This window comes from Gymnodraco acuticeps, unplaced genomic scaffold (assembly GCF_902827175.1).
Source record: "Gymnodraco acuticeps unplaced genomic scaffold, fGymAcu1.1, whole genome shotgun sequence".
Taxonomy (NCBI): domain Eukaryota; kingdom Metazoa; phylum Chordata; class Actinopteri; order Perciformes; family Bathydraconidae; genus Gymnodraco; species Gymnodraco acuticeps.
In genome coordinates, this window is record NW_022989837.1 from 249,944 (window position 1) to 273,965 (window position 24,022).

The following is a 24,022-nucleotide window of genomic DNA, read 5'->3' on the forward strand; positions in this document are numbered from 1 at the left end:
AACACATTATTCCTGCAGTCAACATTGTTAAAATTCACAGACCTGGTAGAATTCCAAACGGCACAAATCATGTTTAAGGCTAATCATAACGTTTTACCGGGAAACATCCAAAAAGTATTCACTCAACAAGTGGGGGGATATAGTTCAAGGAGACCATTTCAATTCAAAATTCATAGGGTCCGTACAACCAGAAGAACTTTTTGTATCTCAGCCTGTGGAGTAAGACTATGGAACAGTGTGAACGTGGAGTGAGACTATGGAACAGTGTGAACGTGGAGTGAGACTATGGAACAGTGTGAACGTGGAGCGAGACTATGGAACAGTGTGAACGTGGAGTGAGACTATGGAACAGTGTGAACGTGGAGCGAGACTATGGAACAGTGTGAACGTGGGAGTGAACTATGGAAACAGTGTGAACGGTGGAGTGAGAACTATGAACAGTGTGAACGTGGAGTGAGACTAGGAACAGTGTGAAGGTGGAGTGAGACTATTGAACAGTGTGAACGTGGAGTGAGACTATGGAAACAGTGCTTGAACGTGGAGTGAGACTATGGAACAGTGTGAACGGGAGTGAGACTATGGAACAGTGTGACGTGGAGTGAGACTATGGAACAGTGTGAACGTGGAGTGAGACTATGGAACAGTGTGAATGTGGAGTGAGACTATGAACAGTGTGAACGTGGAGTGAGACTATGGAACAGTGTGAACGTGGAGTGAGACTATGGAACAGTGTGAACGTGGAGTGAGACTATGGAACAGTGTGAACGTGGAGTGAGACTATGGAACAGTGTGAACGTGGGAGTGAGACTATGGAACAGTGTGTAAGTGAGTGGAGTGAGACTATGGAACAGTGTGAACGTGGAGTGAGACTATGGAACAGTGTGAACGTGGAGTGAGACTATGGAACAGTGTGAATGTGGAGTGAAACTATGGAACAGTTTGAATGTGGAGTGAGACTATGAAACAGTGTGAATGTGGAGTGAGACTATGGAACAGTGTGAACGTGGAGTGAGACTATGGAACAGTGTGAACGTGGAGTGAGACTATGGAACAGTGTGAACGTGGAGTGAGACTGGAACAGTGTGAATGTGGAGTGAGATTATGAAACAGTGTGAATGTGGAGTGAGACTATGGAACAGTGTGAACGTGGAGTGAGACTATGGAACAGAGTGAATGTGGAGTGAGACTATGGAACAGAGTGAATGTGGAGTGAGACTATGGAACAGTGTGAACGTGAAGTGAGACTATGGAACAGTGTGAATGTGGAGTGAGACTATGGAACAGTGTGAACGTGGAGTGAGACTATGGAACAGTGTGAATGTGGAGTGAGACTATGGAACAGTGTGAACGTGGAGTGAGACTATGGAACAGTGTGAACGTGGAGTGAGACTATGGAACAGTGTGAACGTGGAGTGAGACTATGTAACAGTGTGAACGTGGAGTGAAACTATGGAACAGTGTGAACGTGGAGTGAGACTTTGGAACAGTGTGAACGTGGAGTGAGACTATGGAACAGTGTGAACGTGGAGTGAGACTATGGAACAGTGTGAACGTGGAGTGAGACTATGGAACAGTGTGAATGTGGAGTGAGACTATGGAACAGTGTGAATGTGGAGTGAGACTATGGAACTGAGTGAATGTGGAGTGAGACTATGGAACAGTGTGAATGTGGAGTGAGACTATTGAACAGTGTGAACGTGGGGTGAGACTATGGAACAGTGTGAATGTGGAGTGAGACTATGGAACAGTGTGAACGTGGAGTGAGACTATGGAACAGTGGGAATGTGGAGTGAGACTATGGAACAGTGTGAACGTGGAGTGAGACTATGGAACAGTGTGAATGTGGAGTGAGACTATGGAACAGTGTGAATGTGGAGTGAGACTATGGAACAGAGTGAATGTGGAGTGAGACTATGGAACAGTGTGAACGTGGAGTGAGACTATGGAACAGTGTGAACGTGGAGTGAGATTATGGAAGTGTGAATGTGGAGTGAGACTATGGAACAGTGTGAACGTGGAGTGAGACTATGGAACAGTGTGAATGTGGAGTGAGACTATGGAACAGTGTGAAAGTGGAGTGAGACTATGGAACAGTGTGAACGTGGAGTGAGACTATGGAACAGTGTGAATGTGGAGTGAGATTATGGAACAGTGTGAACGTGGAGTGAGACTATGGAACAGTGTGAATGTGGAGTGAGACTATGTAACAGTGTGAACGTGGAGTGAGACTATGGAACAGTGTGAACGTGGAGTGAGACTATGGAACAGTGTGAACGTGGAGTGAGACTATGGAACAGTGTGAACGTGGAGCGAGACTATGTAACAGTGTGAATGTGGAGTGAGACTATGGAACAGTGTGAACGTGGAGTGAGATTATGGAACAGTGTGAACGTGGAGTGAGACTATGGAACAGAGTGAATGTGGAGTGAGACTATGGAACAGTGTGAATGTGGAGTGAGACTATGGAACAGTGTGAATGTGGAGCGAGACTATGGAACAGTGTGAATGTGGAGTGAGACTATGGAACAGTGTGAACGTGGAGTGAGACTATGGAACAGTGTGGATGTGGAGTGAGACTATGGAACAGTGTGAACGTGGAGTGAGACTATGGAACAGTGTGAACGTGGAGTGAGACTATGGAACAGTGTGAACGTGGAGTGAGACTATGGAACAGTGTGAACGTGGAGTGAGACTATGGAACAGTGTGGATGTGGAGCTAAAGCGATGTCCAGACATTAACCAGTTCAAGAGGAAATACAGAGAAATTATTTTCTCGAGGTACAGGGATGGGGAAGGTGTTTGGCTATTTGTATATGTGTGAGTATGTAGGTGTGCATATATGTATATCAGTGTATGTATATGTGTATATATATATGTCAATCAACAGGTAAAGCCGATTAATAATACTAATAATATCAATAATAATGCATAAAAATGATAATTATTGCAGATTACAGATTATAAATAAATCATTTAGGGACAAGGGGGTGAGATTAAATAAATTATACTTCTTCTCACTCCTTTTCGAACATTAGATGTGGCACTGTTTATGTTGCTAATGCTGTTGTTGTTGTTGTAAATGTCATTTTTTGTTTTGTCATTTTTTTGTTTTGATTTGTCTTACATGACTATGCACTGCACCATTTGTTTTGTTTTTGTAATTTTACTTGTTCGAAATAAAATATATCAATCAATCAATCAAATATTGTGCCGTTACCTTTTGTCCTGGATGTGACCCACCACTCTGTGCAGCTCTTTCCCAAACATGCCCACCGGTTTGAAGTTCAACACACACTTATCTCCCGTGCTGATGAGGTACAAACGGAAAATATGTCAAATAAACAACCAGTAATCGGACCAGTGTGTGATCCTGCATTTATCTTCGTTCACCTGTGGTTGATTATCTCCACGGTTCCGTACTGCTCGATCCAGAGTTTTCCCAGGATGATGTTGTGCACGCAGCACATCGGGTTCGTCCACGTGTACGCTTCTTTATGTCTGCAGGAAATACATACTGTTAGAGCCAGTGTTTTGTTTTTATAAGAAAGGCCACCTAATCGTGACGTCTGTAGTCAACCAGAGTATAAAAGACTACAATTCCCACGCCACCTCCTCTGAAGTGACTATGGGAAAGCTGTCAGAAAGACGCCGTTGAGGAACCGTTTTTAACCGTTCAATTACCCTTTAAGTTATGAAGTGATATAAGCCTTAACAAGACAGAAAGAATAGCTAAGTTGTTTGTTATTTAATTTGAGTTTTGCCTTTGTTTTGACTATTGTAAAGACCTCTTTTCTTTGTTGCATTTGTAAAAGATTGTTATTTGATTTTGAGCAAAAATCTCTCGTCTCTTCAACTGTAAGTAATATAAAGGAAAGAAAACGAGTCAAAAATGTCTGTTTAAGGCGTCTAGTGGCTTGATAGATAAACAAGGAAGGACGCCAGGAGGACACATACACTTTAAAAAGAATAAGATCAATATCTTGCTTAAATACATTTATTTTGTCTCGTCTAATAATATGAAGCAGCCACTTAGCTTAGCATTAAGATGGTAAACATGGAGAAACAGCTAACCTAGATCTGTTAGCACCTCAGAAGCTAATAGGTACGAAGTGCAAAAAGGTAATTTATTGACGGTTAAAGTCGTTGTGGTGAATTTTAATTAGTGAGCTTTTTAGATGATAGATTTTGTTACCTTTGTGCAGCAACAGGTTAGCTGTTCCCAGTCTTTATGCTAAGCTAAGCTACACATAAATGCTGCTTGTAGCTTCATATATAAAACAGACAGATATATGAATCTTCTTGTTTAAAGTTCTGTATTAAAGGAAATAAATGTGTTTCCTTGAATATGGAACTGTTGCGTTAAAGATTTCTTCAAATAAGTGCCACTAAAATGCAGAATAACAAATTATTTTAGGAAAAGCCTCATTCTTAATGCAAACAGACACCCAGAGGTGGGAAGTAGCAGAGTACAAATACTTTGTTACTGTACTTAAGTACATGTTTCTAGTATCAGTACTTTACTCCACTACTTATTTTTACGACAATTGTTTACTTCTTACATGTTGAACTCAAATACCTGTACTTTCTACTTCTTACATTTTGAACCCAAATACCTGTACTTTCTACTTCTTACATGTTGAACTCAAATACCTGTACTTTCTACTTCTTACATGTTGAACTCAAATACCTGTACTTTCTACTTCTTACATGTTGAACACAAATACCTGTACTTTCTACTTCATACATGTTGAACTCAAATACCTGTACTTTCTACTTCTTACATGTTGAACTCAAATACCTGTACTTTCTACTTCTTACATTTTGAACCCAAATACCTGTACTTTCTACTTCTTACATGTTGAACTCAAATACCTGTACTTTCTACTTCTTACATTTTGAACCCAAATACCTGTACTTTCTACTTCTTACATGTTGAACACAAATACCTGAACTTTCTACTTCTTACATGTTGAACACAAATACCTGTACTTTCTACTTCTTACATGTTGAACTCAAATACCTGAACTTTCTACTTCTTACATGTTGAACACAAATACCTGTACTTTCTACTTCTTACATGTTGAACTCAAATACCTGTACTTTCTACTTCTTACATGTTGAACACAAATACCTGTACTTTCTACTTCTTACATGTTGAACACAAATACCTGTACTTTCTACTTCTTACATGTTGAACACAAATACCTGTACTTTCTACTTCTTACATGTTGAACACAAATACCTGAACTTTCTACTTCTTACATGTTGAACACAAATACCTGTACTTTCTACTTCTTACATGTTGAACTCAAATACCTGAACTTTCTACTTCTTACATGTTGAACACAAATACCTGTACTTTCTACTTCTTACATGTTGAACTCAAATACCTGTACTTTCTACTTCTTACATGTTGAACACAAATACCTGTACTTTCTACTTCTTACATGTTGAACTCAAATACCTGTACTTTCTACTTCTTACATGTTGAACTCAAATACCTGTACTTTCTACTTCTTACATGTTGAACACAAATACCTGAACTTTCTACTTACATGTTGAACACAAATACCTGAACTTTCTACTTCTTACATGTTGAACACAAATACCTGTACTTTCTACTTCTTACATGTTGAACTCAAATACCTGTACTTTCTACTTCTTACATTTTGAACCCAAATACCTGTACTTTCTACTTCGAACATGTTGAACACAAATACCTGTACTTTCTACTTCTTACATTTTGAACCCAAATACCTGTACTTTCCACTTCTTACATGTTGAACTCAAATACCTGTACTTTCTACTTCGAACATGTTGAACACAAATACCTGTACTTTCTACTTCGAACATGTTGAACACAAATACCTGTACTTTCTACTTCTTACATTTTGAACCCAAATACCTGTACTTTCTACTTCTTACATGTTGAACACAAATACCTGAACTTTCTACTTCTTACATGTTGAACACAAATACCTGTACTTTCTACTTCTTACATGTTGAACTCAAATACCTGTACTTTCTACTTCTTACATGTTGAACACAAATACCTGTACTTTCTACTTCTTACATGTTGAACACAAATACCTGAACTTTCTACTTCTTACATGTTGAACACAAATACCTGTACTTTCTACTTCTTACATGTTGAACACAAATACCTGTACTTTCTACTTCTTACATGTTGAACTCAAATACCTGTACTTTCTACTTCTTACATTTTGAACCCAAATACCTGTACTTTCTACTTCTTATGTGTTGAACTCAAATACCTGTACTTTCTACTTCTTACATGTTGAACTCAAATACCTGTACTTTCTACTTCTTACATGTTGAACACAAATACCTGTACTTTCTACTTCTTACATGTTGAACACAAATACCTGAACTTTCTACTTCTTACATGTTGAACACAAATACCTGTACTTTCTACTTCTTACATGTTGAACTCAAATACCTGTACTTTCTACTTCTTACATGTTGAACACAAATACCTGTACTTTCTACTTCTTACATGTTGAACTCAAATACCTGTACTTTCTACTTCTTACATTTTGAACCCAAATACCTGTACTTTCTACTTCTTACATGTTGAACACAAATACCTGTACTTTCTACTTCTTACATGTTGAACTCAAATACCTGTACTTTCTACTTCTTACATGTTGAACTCAAATACCTGAACTTTCTACTTCTTACATGTTGAACACAAATACCTGTACTTTCTACTTCTTACATGTTGAACTCAAATACCTGTACTTTCTACTTCTTACATGTTGAACACAAATACCTGTACTTTCTACTTCTTACATGTTGAACTCAAATACCTGTACTTTCTTCTTCTTACATGTTGAACTCAAATACCTGTACTTTCTACTTCTTACATGTTGAACACAAATACCTGTACTTTCTACTTCTTACATGTTGAACTCAAATACCTGTACTTTCTACTTCTTACATGTTGAACTCAAATACCTGTACTTTCTACTTCTTACATGTTGAACTCAAATACCTGTACTTTCTACTTCTTACATGTTGAACTTAAATACCTGTACTTTCTACTTCTTACATGTTGAACACAAATACCTGTACTTTCTACTTCTTACATGTTGAACACAAATACCTGTACTTTCTACTTCTTACATGTTGAACACAAATACCTGTACTTTCTACTTCTTACATGTTGAACTCAAATACCTGTACTTTCTACTTCTTACATGTTGAACACAAATACCTGTACTTTCTACTTCTTACACTTTGAACACAAATACCTGTACTTTCTACTTCTTACATGTAGAACACAAATACCTGTACTTTCTACTTCTTACATGTTGAACTCAAATACCTGTACTTTCTACTTCTCTCATTTCCCAAACAGCTGGTTCCTTTAGTCTGAATGTGTGTTTGGTGCGTGATCATTATTATTTAGAGTCATTGCGTGCCTATTGATTTGAACACGATCCGTGTATCCATCATTTCCTGGTCTTCTTTAAAGAAGAGGGACCAATGGAAACGTTGTCATGTTGCCGTTGTTCAGCATGGAAACATTCATTAGCTAACAATGACATTATTGTTCTATTAATATAAAGGGAGGTCAGGTACTCTTTAAAAACAGCTGCTAGTTATGGGTACTTTTTACTGAAGTACATTTCAAAGCCTCTTTACTTTTACTTGAGTAAAGAAGTTTAGTCAGTGCTTCTACTTTTACCAGAGTATTTTTAAACACGAGTATCTGTACTTCTACTTGAGTAAAGGATGTGTGTGCTCTTCACTCACTTGAGCAGCTCCAGGGTCATGGTGCCTTTGGGCTCGGCCTCCACACTTTTTCCCCAGAACTTGAGTTTGGGGTCGATGGATCCGTGAAACTCGAACTCGTGCTTCAGAGACTGAGCGTGGAAAGCACTGACGGGGGGGTGGTGGCTCACCTGCTCCGAGATCAACCTGTAGCCCTCCTCCTCCCTGTGAGAAACACAAGTGTATTTATTATAGCACCTTTTCACAGAAATAATGGCCTATAACTCCACACACACTCAGACACTCAAATCCAGCACCAGACACTTTTGTTTACGCTGCTATGGACAATCTTGCACTAATGTACATTCCCAAATATATTGATGTGACTGTTATTTTGTATATATTGATTGTTGTGTTTATATCTTAATATGTGCAGATGTGTCTGTTGATTATAGGATATTAGGGGTGGGGGAAATAATCGATGCAGCATAGTACTTTGCGTGGCGATATTGTATCGATACACGGACGCCAAGTATCGATATTTTATTATATAAACTGTAGCTTATCCCTCCGAAAGACGGTTAAACATAAACATAACACATTTACATAAACTAGTCATATTGCAAATACATTTTTTAACCAGGAAGGGAAGACTGACATGGATATGAGTCATGTGATTTGCAATATATCGTATCGCAATACTCAGCATATCGTAGAATCGCAATACTATTGTATCATGGCTTAAGTATTGCGATAGTATCATCGTATCGTGGCTTAAGTATCGCAATAGTATCGTGGCTTAAGTATCGCAATACTATTGTATCAAGGCTTAAGTATTGCAATACTATTGTATCGAGGCTTAAGTATTGCAATACTATTGTATCGTGGTTTAAGAATCGCAATACTATTGTATCATGGCTTAAGTATTGCGATAGTATCGTCGTATCGTGGCTTAAGTATCGCGATAGTATCGTATCGTGGCTTAAGTATCGCAATACTATTGTATCGAGGCTTAAGTATTGCAATTCTATTGTATCGAGGCTTAAGTATCGCAATACTATTGTATCGAGGCTTAAGTATTGCAATACTATCGTATCGTGGCTTAAGTATCGTAATACTATTGTATCGAGGCTTAAGTATTGCAATACTATTGTATCGAGGCTTAAGTATTGCAATACTATCGTATCGTGGCTTAAGTATCGCAATACTATTGTATCGAGGCTTAAGTATTGCAATACTATTGTATCGTGGTTTAAGAATCGCAATACTATTGTATCATGGCTTAAGTATTGCGATAGTATCATCGTATCGTGGCTTAAGTATCGCGATAGTATCATCGTATCGTGGCTTAAGTATCGCGATAGTATCGTATCGAGGCTTAAGTATCGCAATACTATTGTATCGAGGCTTAAGTATCGCAATACTATTGTATCGAGGCTTAAGTATCGCAATACTATTGTATCGAGGCTTAAGTATCGCAATACTATCGTATTGTGGCTTAAGTATCGCAATACTATTGTATCGAGGCTTAAGTATCGCAATACTATTGTATCGAGGCTTAAGTATCGCAATACTATTGTATCGAGGCTTAAGTATTGCAATACTATCGTATCGTGGCTTAAGTATCGCAATACTATTGTATTGTGGCTTAAGTATCGCAATACTATTGTATCGAGGCTTAAGTATCGCAATACTATTGTATCGAGGCTTAAGTATCGCAATACTATTGTATCGAGGCTTAAGTATTGCAATACTATCATATCGTGGCTTAAGTATCGCAATACTATTGTATCGAGGCTTAAGTATCGCAATACTATTGTATCGAGGCTTAAGTATCGCAATACTATTGTATCGAGGCTTAAGTATCGCAATACTATTGTATCGAGGCTTAAGTATTGCAATACTATCGTATCGTGGCTTAAGTATCGCAATACTATTGTATCGAGTCTTAAGTATCGCAATACTATTGTATCGAGGCTTAAGTATCGCAATACAATAGTATCGTGGTTTAAGAATCGCAATACTATTGTATCGAGGCTTAAGTATTGCAATACTATCGTATTGTGGCTTAAGTATTGCAATACTATCGTATTGTGGCTTAAGTATCGCAATACTATTGTATCGAGGCTTAAGTATTGCAATACTATCGTATCGTGGCTTAATTATTGCAATAGAATCGTATTGTGGTTTAAGAATCGCAATACTATCGTATTGTGGTTTAAGAATCGCAATACTATTGTATCGAGGCTTAATTATCGCAATACTATTGTATCGAGGCTTAAGTATTGCAATACTATCGTATTGTGGCTTAAGTATCGCAATACTATTGTATCGAGGCTTAACTATTGCAATAGTATCGTATCGTGGTTTAAGAATCGCAATACTATTGTATCGAGGTTTAAGTATCGCAATACTATCGTATCGTGGCTTAATTATTGCAATAGTATCGTATCGTGCCTTAAGAATCGCAATACTATTGTATCGTGGCTTAAGAATCGCAATACTATTGTATCGTGGCTTAAGTATCGCAATACTTGATTGATTCCCACCCCTATAGGATATACATATTTGTATATTTTTATAATTTTATTTCTGTATTCGGGATTGTTGGAAACATTATTTCGATCTCTCTGTCTGTGCACACAAACTGAAAGATTGACATTAAAGTTGACTTTGAAATAGAACAAAAGTTAAAATTGAGACCACAGAAACATGAACACAATAACAACATGGAGGCAGAAATGTAAGGTCAACATAAAAACAAAGCACAGACCACGCGGAGTCCCGAAAGGAACAAACATACGAGCAGAACACATCACACACATCTCAAGTAGTAACCGAAGCCAATGGGTTAAAAACATGCGATAATGTTCTGTAAAGTGTTAAGAAGTGCTCTCTGATACCTCATGAGTTCGTACGTTTCCCCCAGTAAAGGATTAAATGGTTTTCCAGTCCGTTCCCATTGAGATGCTACTGCCGACACAGCAAACGCAGCAACAACCTGTCACACAGTCATTTATATAAATCATCAATAAGCTTTTATAAGACATGAGATAAACAGGGCAACTGTGACCGGTTGCTTGCCAAATAGTGAGCCCACATGTATCTGTACTGCTAAGCCTTATATTGGCTACCTAGCTTACTTCGTCTTCTTCATCAGCCAGCATCCTTGGTATCTGTTGCTCACTGAGTTGATTCCCCCCCATCCATCTTGATGTTTCTTGGCATCTCTTATGACCATTTATTAATGAGTTACTAACATTTATAACTACTGAAAGGGTGCGTTGTTTTTAAGTTTAATACACATGTCCATTTATGAAACAGTTATAACATTCACGATTACCTAATAAGGGCGACTGTGGCTGCGAGGGAGTGCGGTCGTCTTTCAACCAGACGGTTGTTGGTTCGATCCCAGCCCATGCAGCCAACATATCGATGTATCCTTGGGCAAGATACTCAACCCTGAGTTGCTCCAGATGGCCAACTGTGTGTGAATGTTAGGTCCTAGAGTAAAGTACACTGCTCTGTATGAATGGGTGAACGACATGTAGTATGTAAAGCGCTTTGAGGGGTCTTAAAGACTGGATAAAGGGCTACATAAGTACAGTCCATTTACCATTTACCTAATACACATTTCTCACATGAAAAAGTAAGATGCAACAGAACCGAGCAAAACATTTTAAGTAGCCAATATAAGGCTTAGTCATCTTGCCAAATAGTAAGCCCACATGTATCTGTACTGCTAAGTGGCTACCTAGCTTACTTCGTCTCCTTCATCAGCCAGCATCCTTGGTATCTGTTGTTCACTGACTTGATGCTCACTAAGTAGCCACTATAACGCTTAGTCATCTTGCCAAATAGTGAGCCTGTGTTGATGTCTATGTTAGAACTGGTTTATAAATGGTTCTTAATGATTAATAAAGTGTTTACAACCTAATTCAGGTCTCCCTTGAAAAAGAGATCAATGATCTCAATGGGATTTATCTGTATAAATAAAGGTTTGAAATGAAATGAAATAATTATAAACCCTTTATGAATCCTTTATTAGGGTAGTCTTATTGTAAGGTGGTGCCCTTTTTTCTAATGTTATGTTAAAACTGAAAATACTAGATATTCAAACTTGGTTCATAGAAAGGTTATGCTTCATTTTGTTTTACTTCTGAGCTTTTAAGGACCAGTTACTCCATAAAGAATTATTATTATCTGTTAAATTAATAGTTGGTTATCGGCTTACTAGTTTCAAGTTTTCCTCGAGCACTTTATCTACTCTTTGCACTTTCTGGCAAACTGCCTTTCGTTGTGCAATGTACTTAAAGTTTAATCTAATCTAATCTAATAATCACAGACCAATCAATAAATGAAATGTATTTTTCATGAGAAAATGTGAAAAACTGCAGCTTAAAACCTCTTGAATGTAAAGATTTCTTGTTTCTGTGTGTTTTGAATCATATTAAAGTGAATATCTTTGGGTTTTGGAATGACAAAAAGTGACTTCTGAAGACATTACCTTTGAGAAACTGGGAGGTTAGATTTCACTATTTTATACACAAAACCTAGAAAATATCTGTATCTTCTTTAGCCATAAAATCAATGCAAGCTGGTGTGTTATAACAAGGCAGATGGAGATATGCATTCAGAGTCCTACCTGCATGCGGTCCGTGGAGTCCGACAGGCTGCAGGCCTGGTGGATGAGCTGCGTGTGCTCCATGTATTCTGAGATTCTCTGCAGGAAACTCAGCGGCTCGTTAAACACCACCGGCATCGCGATTTTAGAAAGCTCCTGCGAGAGCACAGGGGGGACAACACAGAAAAGAACGGACAATATCAGATTTAAAGTGTGACAATGTTGGGCAAAATACAAAACAAATATTCTCAATCTTTCAGCTGTAAGACAAGTGTTTCAGATAAATGTAAGTGTCATGTAGGGGTGGGTACCGAGCCCCGGTATTAAATGGGCCCCGGGGCTGAATTATTAAAGACAGTGGTACCGTTAAGCTCCGATGTTATCGGTCTTTTTATCTGAGACATTTCAAAAAGATTATTATTGCTACACAAACATTATATTGCAGTTTTAGTTTCGCCAACTCCGTTTCTAATATGCAAAATGCATCTGATGTATTTTAGATCTTTCCAATCCAGACGAGAGATCTCTCTCCCCAGTCTGTGTGCGAGGGGGCGGGGCAGTTCACACACGCGGCACACACACACACACACACACACACACCGATAAGAGTCCCGTTAAAGGACCGGGTCGATAAGCGGTATTGATAAAAGTAGTAGTACCGTTAAAACCTTAACGATACTGTTAGAAATTAAAATGTTTTATGGCATAATGTACCTTAAACGCTATTTTATTCTGGAAAAAAACGGAAGTTCTCAATACCAAGCTTTTATTCTGAAAATCCTTCATGACGACATCCGGGACTACCGTCCATTAGTATCATTAAAGTGGCTATTAACGCCGTTAACATGTATTACATATAAAGTTATGAAAGAGATAAGGAGGATGTGGAAGTAAGCAGTGAATGTAAAATGTCGAAATCCTCTGTTTGACGCAATATCGGACACAGAAGAACGAGGGGGGAAGTCTCCTACGTCACCACAGCCCCCAGAGAGGAGGAGCGAACAGCCAGCAAGCGGGAAGGACGAAGGCTTGTGGGTTCTCTTCTGGACCACAGAGAGGGAGCTCTTTACTTCCCTCTCTCTGAATCATCTTCTGCTTGTAACATTACCGCCCCATTTAATGAAATTACCATTTGAACCTTCTCAGAGACTCCATTTAGTCTCCTTTTAAAGCTTCTCTCCTGGACGCGAGAATAACGAACACAGCATAGCAATATCCATCCCTATGTTTATGTAAGCTATTTTCTTTCAGATGACAAAGAAGATGCAATCTAATAATAGCCAGCATCGCAGAGAACTGACTCATCTAGTCTCAGCTCGATGAAAGCTTAAAACAGGCACTTATTCTTTCACACACAGATACGGGTATTGGGCTGAGGGCGACACCGTACTTCCGGTATCCGCCGTTTTACGCGAGGTGCAAGCAGGCAGAGGGTTTAGCCGTACACCGTCTAGGTGTTGCTAAGCTTCCTGTACTGAATATCATAGTCTATTGCCTTAATCAATATCTAGTCAACTCTAAAATACCACATATATGCATTGGCATGATAATATTATTGTGACAAGTGGGGTATTCACCTGGTGTTTCCAGAAATTAGACGTAGATGCAGCCAAAATCGACGAAGGCCACTTTCGAGGGGTCGTTTTTCCATACATCTGCAGGCAGTCTGTAACAACCCGCACAGCTCTAGTTTACGCTGGTAACGACCTAGAGCACACCCCTCAAGTCCAGAGATGTAATCCGAAGACATGCGGCGATTTCTTCGGTCGTTAATTCAGAAAAAAAACCTAGTGCGCTCTGCCTGGCTACATAAGCTAGCTGTTTATATTTGCACCTCCAGGATATTTGCACCTCCAGGAAAATGGCGTATTTATATATATGGCGCGCGTTGCATTGTGGGTAGCTCGTGACGTCACTGTGTGTGAAATAATTTAATACTAAGAACACCTGGACCCAGAATCAGACCTCAGGTGGTAGATGTGTAGATTGCCATTCAGATGAAATGAGACGCAGGTATCATCACTCACCATGCCGATGCATTTCTTCAGTATGCTCCACACACTGAAGTTGTTTCTGGAGATCATCTCAGCAGGCAGGGTTTTCCTGGAGTGAGATTCAAACATAATGTGAAAAAAGACAAAACGTTTCACTTTTACTCCGTTAAAAACTGGCAGAATATCACCACATGTTTCTAAAGGGAGAACAGCTGAATCAAAGTCCTGACTAGCTTCACAAATGCTCTGCGGAGGAAGTGCACAGAGATGTAGACATTTATAATAATCCTTATATTTAGTTTTGCGCTTTATCAATGACCCTCAAAGCGCTTTACAAATACACATTACACTGTGGACAACACCCACAGGAGCAAGTTCAGGTGAAGTGTCTTGCCCAAGGACACACATTTCCACTTCAGTAGCACTTACACACACCAAACCTTCCAGTTATATTCCTATCAATATTCTGAAGGTTTTTACAGAAGGGTTTGTTCATATATCATTCATAGCCTGAATTATATAACATGTTATACCTAAAAACATGGCGAAAATTGATATTTTATGGCTGTTTTTTTGTATTTTCTGATTTACGGAGTGATCCAAAGAGATATCCAAAACCCCTTCTGTAAAAACGTTAGCTTCTAATATGACTACAAAATGAAACAAGAATTTCGAACCTGGCTTCATCCAATGTTCAGATTTGTGTTCCTGAAATGTATTAAAATATGCGCATATTTAATGAGAGTATGGGTCATTTGCATATTTAAACATGCTGGTCGTAATGTAAGTTATTAACTGGAAACATTTCTAGCTGATATCTTTAAGTTTAAAAAATGACCCTGTTCACCTGTAGTGTCTCGCCTTAATATTTGACACTAAGGGGGGGTTACTCGTCTGAAATGAGTTCGACGTGGTCTATTTAGGCTAAATATGTTCCCCTTAATGTCCCCAAAAGTAGAAATGGGTCCGGGTTCTTATGGCTTAAAACAACGAAGCCAATATCACGGATGACGACGACCTAATCTTTTATTTTCAAGAAAAATGTACGCTAGCACAGGGGTTCCCAAACTTTGCCATGCCAAGGACCCCATATAGCATTATTGTCTGGCGGGGACCCCCCTGTTGCAAATTTTTTTTTAAATGATGAGTACATTATGATGGAAAATATGACAAATTAATCATACAGCTTAATACATTTTCTTAATATATATTTGTATTAATAATTAATAATCAGTTATTCTTCTAAACATTTTTTGGATTTATCTTTTGTTTGTCATTCATTACATTGATTGTGTTTTCTGTTATAAACATTCTTACAATATTAAACAGTAATATCAACAGTAAACATATTTTTAAAGCATTTTTAAAGTGATTTCTGTCTTTATAATATTATATAATCTTGAACAGTAATATGAACAATTAACATATATTTTTAGCATTTTTGAAAGCTATTTATGCCTTAATAATATTATATATTATATTCAACAGTAATATTAACAATAAACATATTTATATTCATATATATAAACAACAATATTTGCTACATCCGTGCTTTCATCCGGCTGCAGAGCGAAATATTCACGAGCTCTCACTTGCTCCAAAAGCTGAGCAGATTTTCACTCTCAGTAGCGGCAGCTCGATTCTGATTCGCTTGAAGGGCGGGTCGTGAGATTTAAAAAATATATATATATATATATTAATAAGTAAAAAATATTAAAAGATTGGCATCAAAGGACACATAGATTGATAGATATGCAGTTATTAATAAAATGTAACTTTAAAAAAAAATAATTCCCCTTTCCCTCAAACTTTGCGTCCCCTGGCGGCCCCTGGCGGCCCCCCGGGGGGTCGGGCCACCACTTTGAAAAACACTGCGCTAGAGGGAGGACCAGAACATGACGGAAACAAATTTAAAACCGCTTTACAGAGATAGTGAAAAGAAAAGAAACAACAAATAAATATAGTTACATTTAAATCAAGCGATACAAAAACAATCACACATTAAAAGCCAGATTGAAGTGTTTGTGCGTTTAGTGCACGTGTCCTCACCTGCGCTCCCAAACTCCATTCTCCTGTTTGCCGTCCGTCACCTGCTTGTTTTCGAACACCAGGGCGTCTTTAAAACTGACCTCACAGGAATCATCGGACTCCAGCCCTGACGGAGAAAACCAGAGACGTTTTACTGGAACAGGTTGACTTGTGTTTGAGAGATACATTATTTGGTCATTTTTTGATATATAAAAGGCCTTGAAATGCTGTTTTCACCGTCAGATGTTAAGATGTGTTGCTTTTCTCTGTTAAATGTCATTTTTAAATACGTTTCTTTGGGTTTTGGACTGACAAAAAGTTACTTCTGAAGACATTGCCTTGGACTTTGAGAAACTGGAGGTTAGATTTCACTATTTTTGGACATTTTATACAAAAAACCTTGTTTAAGTTCTACTGTCCTACTTAGGGTTACGACGAAAGCTCATATCTAAATATCTATAATGCACTATATATTTATAAAAGCACTGTGTGTAAAAGAAAGGGAAAAAGCATTATCATTAATTAAATATTATATACATAGATAGAAAATAAGGATTTGTTTTAAATGATGACTCAATGCAACAGACCGTACACACTATAAAGTGGTGAGATAATTTACTCATAAAATTACAACAGTGTCAGAAGCACAGGTAGGAAGTAACTAAGTACATTTACTCAAGTACTGTACTTAATATAAGTACAATTTTGAGGTACTTGTACTTTACTTGAGTATGTCCATGTTATGCTACTTTGTACTTCTACTCCACTACATGTATTAATACCTTTAGTTACTTCACAGATCTGGATGAATGATGTGAAATATAATCAAGTGTTGAATCAGACTTTAGTTCCACCTGGAGTAAATCCTCAAGCTACCCTGCAGTATACAAAGCCATTCAAACTAGCTGCACCTTCACCAGCTTTGAGAACACTTTCATGATCAATTATTATAAAACATATCATATATATTATTCTGAAATGGACCAATCTGCACAACGACTACTTTTACTGTCGCTACTTTCACTATATTTTGATGAGAATACTTTTCTACTTTTACTTGAGGAACATTTTGAATGCAGGACTTTTACTGTAACAGAGTATTCCTACACTCTGGTACTTCTACTTTTACTAAGTACAAGATCTGAGTACTTCTACTTTTACTAAGTACAAGATCTGAGTACTTCTACTTTTACTCAAGTACAAGATCTGAGTACTTCTACTTTTACTCAAGTACAAGATCTGAGTACTTCTACTTTTACTCAAGTACAAGATCTGAGTACTTCTACTTTTACTAAGTACAAGATCTGAGTACTTCTACTTTTACTAAGTACAAGATCTGAGTACTTCTACTTTTACTCAAGAACAAGATCTGAGTACTTCTACTTTTACTCAAGTACAAGACCTGAGTACTTTTTCCACCTCTGTTAAAGTAAGTATCTCAACATTGTATTTAAGTACAGTACTTGAGTACATGTATTCAGTGACTTTAAACCACTGTAATGTAAAGTCCCTAGTTACTCAGTTTCCAGCAGTGATACAATAGGCAAACCTCTCACCTGTCTCAGCATCGTAAAACTCCTCCTCGCTGTTCATCCTGACAGTAAATCAGTCACCTGTTTCTGCAGCTCCGAGCATCACATCCGGCCAGAAACACCTGCAACAGCAGCGACCCGTTACACACAAGCAGGGGCAGCAAAACACCAGCAAATGCATGTTAAGAAACTAACAAAAAGCAGCTGTTTGGCTCGCTGTCAGCAGCTTTGCTAACCAAAACAAAAACAGCTAGCTGCTAGCTCGGATTAGCTAACCAGCCGTTAGCATAGCTTCTGCTAAGCTAAATTAAACATGTAGCTGGAGGAAGTGCGGCAAACAAAGCTAACAATATACACATAGATACTGTAGAGAAGATTTGAACATCGTTTGATTTAATATACCTGTGAATAAAGGTCAAATTATTGCTCAATCGAAGAGTAAACTCAATCTAAGAGTAAACTGTGTCTAACAGAGCGGAAGTGGGCGGGAAGGACACTGTGATTGACAGATCCAGCAGCCAATCAGCGCGTCCTCTCCGCCCACTTCCGGCCTGTCTTGTTCTCCATTGTTTATGTCACTGAATCAAATGAAAAAGAGTTCTAAAAATAGATGTTTTTAAATCAGATTCAATAATATGACCTTAAATCAGATACAAACAAACAAACAACTTAAATACAGGCTGAGGATTCCTGACAATAGGGTGTATTATTAGCTTTGGATCGGTTTTCTGTCTTATAAACTAGCTTCATGTGCATGGTCTCGCACACTAAATATAATTAATATCCCCCTTTTATATTGTGTTGGCTCTAATTTAACCGTCTATAGAGTTTTATTCGTCAGATAATTTACATATGTTTACTCTTTTACTTTTAGTTGTTTTATTTTTTCTATTTTGAGATGTTTATATTGTATAATTGTTTATGTTCTACTCTTGCTACTAACTGCAGTATTTTTTTAACTTTTTTAGAACATTTTAATTATCCAGAATGTTTATACTGTTGTTAATATAATATTTGTCATCTTATTTGTACTTTGAATTTTTTGTTGTTAATTCTCTGTTCCACTTTTTAACTATTTTTTACTTTATGTCTGAACACACTGATGTAACAAAATATTTCCCAGATTGGGATCAATGTAATACAGGCAGTGGCTCAGTCGGTAGGGGCTTGGACTGTGAGCCGGTTCAAGTCCCCGAACAGACCTAAGTATGGAGTGTGGACTTCTACTTGGAGAGGTCCCAGTTCACCTCCTGCCCTGCCGTGGTGCCCTTGAGCAAGGCACCGGACAACCCCCTTCCCCCCCTCACTCCCATTGCTCCCCGGGCGCTGTACAATAGCTGGCCACTGCTCCTGGTACTAGACTCCTGGTTCTAGGATGGGTTAAGACAGTGGTTCTCAAACTTTTTCTGTCAGGCCCCCCCTTTGGAGAAAAAAAAAGTCGGGCCCCCCCCAACACAAATAGTCTGGCTCAGTAGCGGCACCAGAGATTTATTTTGGGGGTGCTGTGGGGTAGCTTGACGTTTCATAGAGGGTGCTCAAACATTTAGGGTTTCCCATTAAGGTACCGGGCGCTACAGTGGAATGTTCTACTGCAACACTCCCCACGCATATACACAATTTACCCGCGACTGTTACAATGAAGTCTCGATATGCTCCCCCGGAAAGATTTTTTTTTAAATATTGAAGTTAAAAGCATTAATCTGGTGCACTTTGAGAGCAAAATGAAGAGATCTATGGATACATCTCTCAACACCCATTTGAAACAGAACTGTACACAGATTTACTTTTTCTTTATGGATATTTTACAAATCACTCCCCTTTTAAACTGTATTCTTGTTTTACTGTCATATAGTATTTCATAGCTGTTTTTAATGTATTCTCTTATTTTTGTATAACTATAATGATCATATAAACGTGTGCCTCGGAAATAATTGTTTACATTAATGGTGACCAAAACATTTGAGACCCACTGAGATAACACTGAGAGAGTCCTTTAGTTCACTGAGTCCCTCAGTCTGACAGGAGAGGACTCTCCTCCACCTTGTTGTTGAAAAAACTCCTTATATCTGTTAGCGTAGCTCGCTAGCACCAGAAGCTAACAACAACGATCTCCGGCGCGCTCTCTCTCTCTCGCGCGCACGCACACAAAATGGCTCGTTCCACACGCACACAGAGCCGAGCTTTAATGAAACACAGAGACCCAGACGTAATAGTACTGTATCGTATTATTTTCGAATCAATACTTTTTCAAAATATGATTTTTTTTATTTTTTATTTTTAATAATAATAAAAAACATTTTTCCTCCTGGTCTCTCGCGCCCCCCCTGTCATGCCTCTGCGCCCCCCTGGGGGGGGGTGCGCCCCCCACTTTGAGAACCACTGGGTTAAGAGAACACATTTCACTGTGTGTGTGCTCTGCATGTGAGACCATTACAGAGGGTTTTGTATTTAGCTGTAGTTCCATTATTAATCCACAAGGTGGCAGCTTTGGACCTTTTAACAATTACCCCTGATTTACAAAGAATCAATATTTAGGGATTTAGGGATTAAGTTGTAACATTATAAATATATGTGACGGTGTGGTGTAGGTAAGAGTTTGTGTTGCCAACAACGCCACCTAAGGGAGTTTCACCCTATAGGAACTAACTATCGATTATAAAAGATTTAACCCACAAGGAACACAGGTTCGTTTTACATAACGGGCCAGAGACATGTTTTAGTTTTTTGTGTGCTAAATTGTGTGGAGTTTCAGCAGTGAGTGTGTCTTGTTGTTCAATAGTTAGTTCCTGGGGGTGAAACTCCCTTAGGTGGCGTTGTTGGCAACACAAACTCTTACCACACCACACCGTCACATATAGAACACATTATACTAGGCTACTAGAATTCAATTTTAAGTTACCATATGTCAACAATCAACCTGTTGGTTTCCGTTCAAATTGGTCCAATTCTAGAAAACGAAATGAAAATAATTTGTTCTTTTCTTATTATTATCTTATAAAATAAACAGTTTGGACCAAAGAAGAATAGTGTGGGAAATGTGGTTTAATGTGAAAACAATAAAGAAGTTAGACAACGTCATCCAGGGTGAATGACAGTTTTATTTTGGAATTGGGGACCGGAAGTCATTAAAAAACCAGGTTACTCCCACACTGCCGGTGACTCTCTGCGCATTTTGGGAAAGTTTTAGTCTTCAGGATGGAGAGCAACCAGTCGGATGTCTTCCAGTCACGCTTAAGCTTCTGATTCAACACCTTTTATAGAGCTGTGGAACCATAATGATCTTTTTTAACTGAATAACTTAAAAGAAGAAGAAGAAAAAGTCGTGATGTCTGCGCTCCGGAGTCAGAAACAACCCAAGGCGCAGCAGCCGGTTTACGCGCAGAGGAAGAAGAAAGATTATTCCAGAGAAGCTCACAGTGGCTCTCAGGAGGGGAAAGCACCGGGGAAAGGACCGGGGAAAGGACCGGGGAAAGGACCAGGGAAAGAGGGGAAAGAGTCCTCCGGTTCCCCCACAGAGAGGAAGCTGTCAGACGCCTCCAACACCTCGGAGGATCTGAGCAAAGACTCCGGCTGTGCGTCCGGGAAACTCTCCTCCTCCTCGGACAGCAGCTCTGAGATCTCGGATTCTTGCCCCTCGGAGGGAAACAGTAAAGAGTCTCCCAGCAGAGAATTAAGCTGGATCGACAGAGGAGCTTATCTGTGTAGGAGTGACGGGAACCCGTGCGTAAAGGGAGACTCCCAGCCGCTCAGCATGCTCCAATCTCCGGGCGGTTTTATGGATCTCATGATGGGGGAGACCACCGAGGATCTGGTGCGCGAGGTGGAGGATTTGAGATCAGAGAACGAGTATTTGAAGGTGAGTTTGATTTAAGGTGTTTATTCTGTTTGCGTAAATATAAGTGGGAGAAGTATTTAGAGTTTTGACTTAAATGGACAATGATTGTGTTAAAAAGACGAATCAATGAAGTATGTATTTGTCTCTGACACCATCAGCAGGGTTAAAGGACATGACGCAACAACCTTTTAACAACAGGATAAATGTTGGATACAAAATAAATATATTGAATCAAATCAGTCAGAAAGGGATGCAAAATGAGACCCAAAACAAGTCAACAGATGGACACAAAACAGAACTCATAAAGACTAGAAAGAATGAGCCTCAAGTTAAGAAGAAAATGAAATTATAAACTCCCACCAAACAGACACAAGAAATTAGATCTAATTTCCAAAAGGGAAATGAGACACAACAAAACTCAATTGGGAGGCCAAATGAGATTCGAAACATGACACAAAATGACCGGCAAAAAGGACAACAAACGGACACAAAATGAGACGATGAACTACTAGCACAAAGGCATGCAAAACAACAAGCAAGGTCAGCGAAATGTGGCGCAAACGGACACAAAGAAATTAGATCAAGTTACAAAAAAGGACGCAAAATGAGACACAAAGTCCCCCAATTAGGAAGTACAGGACACAGAACAGGACAACGAATGGCCACTAAATTAGACGAAAATTGAGAAGAAAGTGAAACAATGAACTACCACGAATGCAAAACAAAAAGCAAGGAAAGCTAAATGTGACACTAAAGGAGACACCAAACAAATTCAAATCAGACGCAAAGAAAGTAGATCACATTTCGAAAGAGGGATGCAAAATGAGACGCAAAACTTCCTCTATTTTGACTCCATTGGTCTTTGAATGAAGAATCCAGTTACCACAAAGGGACGCAAAAAGAGACGTAAAACCACCCAAATGGGATGCCAAATTAGATACAGAACAGGACATAAAATGGGCGGCATAAAATAAAACAAAAGGGCAAACAAATTAGACGAGAACTCAGAAGAAAATAAGGGCATTTCGTGTTATAGTCACGAAATTAATTTAATCTATTGATTCGTGTTCACCAACACGATTTCCCCTTTTTTTCGTGTCACACAGAACGATTTTAAAAGCAATGTATTTATCTTGGTGTTTCGTGCCTGCACCACGTCTTTTTGTCCGGTCGAGTCTTGGAATACCGGAAGCTGTGTGGTTCATAAAAACATGTTCTTACTCAATATCTTACCCTAAGCCTAACCCTTTTATTTTAAATTGTATAATGTCGGAGTTTTGTTGCCGTCCGTGAGGAAAAAGAAAAGAAATGGAGCTCAGAAACTCAGAATACTGAAATCTGTATTTTTTTTAATCTGTTTTTCCTTCTAATTTGTTATTATTTACATTGCTTTTAAAATCGTTCTGTGTGACACGAAGAAAAGGGGGAAATCGTGTTGGTGAACACGAATCAATAGATACATTTCGTGACTATAACACGAAATGCCGTGAGACTGTGTAAGGTAATAGAATAGAATAGAATATAATTCCTTTATTGTCATCGCACCAGGTACAACGACATTTTAAAAAGCAATCCTCGCAGTGCATTTCCACATAAAACGAATAAATATATATCTATATAAACATATACACATTAAACATATGCTCACACATCCATACCAACATCATGCCCGCACATTATTTAAATACAGTTTACAATATAAAAAACACAGGGATGATATTTTGCATCTCTGATGTCGATCAGCTAATAAGTTAATACAACTATTAAAAAGTAGTGCAGTTGGAAGTTGTAACTGTTCAGTTCAGCGTTTGACGGTGTTCAGTTCTCGTATGGCTTTGGGGTAAAAACTGTTTTTCAGTCGGTTTGTCCTTGATTGAATTGACCTGTAGCGTCTACCGGAGGGCAGAAGAGCAAACAGGAAGTGTCCAGGGTGTGAAGAGTCTGCAATTATTTTTGCCTGCTCTGTTGAGGCAACGTTGGCTGAAGAGTTCCTCCAACAAGCAACACTTGACTCAAAACAAGACACCGAACAAATTCAAAACAGACTCCAAGAAAGTAGATCACATTTCGAAAGAGGGATGCAAAATGAGATGCAACAAATAACCACAAGGCTTCCTTTAGGTCTTTAATGACATCCACTTAAACACAGACAGTGGCAGAACTTCAGTGTTAGTATTATTAGATCTCAGTGCTGCGTTTGACACTGTTGACCACAGCATATTACTAGACCGACTGGAAAACTGGGTGGGACTTTCGGAAACAGTTCTAAATT

At 38.6% G+C, this 24,022-nt stretch overlaps 2 protein-coding genes across 2 annotated transcripts in view; one reads left to right on the forward strand and one right to left on the reverse strand.

Moving 5' to 3' along the window:
* Positions 1–18,450, reverse strand: part of LOC117559093 (oxysterol-binding protein-related protein 2-like) — a 27,652-nt gene extending 9,202 nt beyond the window's left edge. Inside the window, exons 1-9 of the mRNA XM_034235759.1 lie at positions 18,318–18,450; positions 17,940–18,037; positions 16,405–16,510; positions 14,389–14,464; positions 12,383–12,517; positions 10,641–10,738; positions 7,780–7,962; positions 3,391–3,498; positions 3,218–3,307 (exon numbers count right to left, since the gene is read on the reverse strand). Coding sequence (XP_034091650.1) covers positions 3,218–3,307; positions 3,391–3,498; positions 7,780–7,962; positions 10,641–10,738; positions 12,383–12,517; positions 14,389–14,464; positions 16,405–16,510; positions 17,940–17,976 — 833 coding nt within the window. The 5' untranslated portion in view covers positions 17,977–18,037; positions 18,318–18,450. The remainder of the gene's footprint in view (positions 1–3,217; positions 3,308–3,390; positions 3,499–7,779; positions 7,963–10,640; positions 10,739–12,382; positions 12,518–14,388; positions 14,465–16,404; positions 16,511–17,939; positions 18,038–18,317) is intronic.
* A 2,667-nt stretch (positions 18,451–21,117) lies between these two features.
* Positions 21,118–24,022, forward strand: part of LOC117558983 — a 30,938-nt gene continuing 28,033 nt past the window's right edge. Inside the window, exon 1 of the mRNA XM_034235558.1 lies at positions 21,118–21,771. Coding sequence (XP_034091449.1) covers positions 21,241–21,771 — 531 coding nt within the window. The 5' untranslated portion in view covers positions 21,118–21,240. The remainder of the gene's footprint in view (positions 21,772–24,022) is intronic.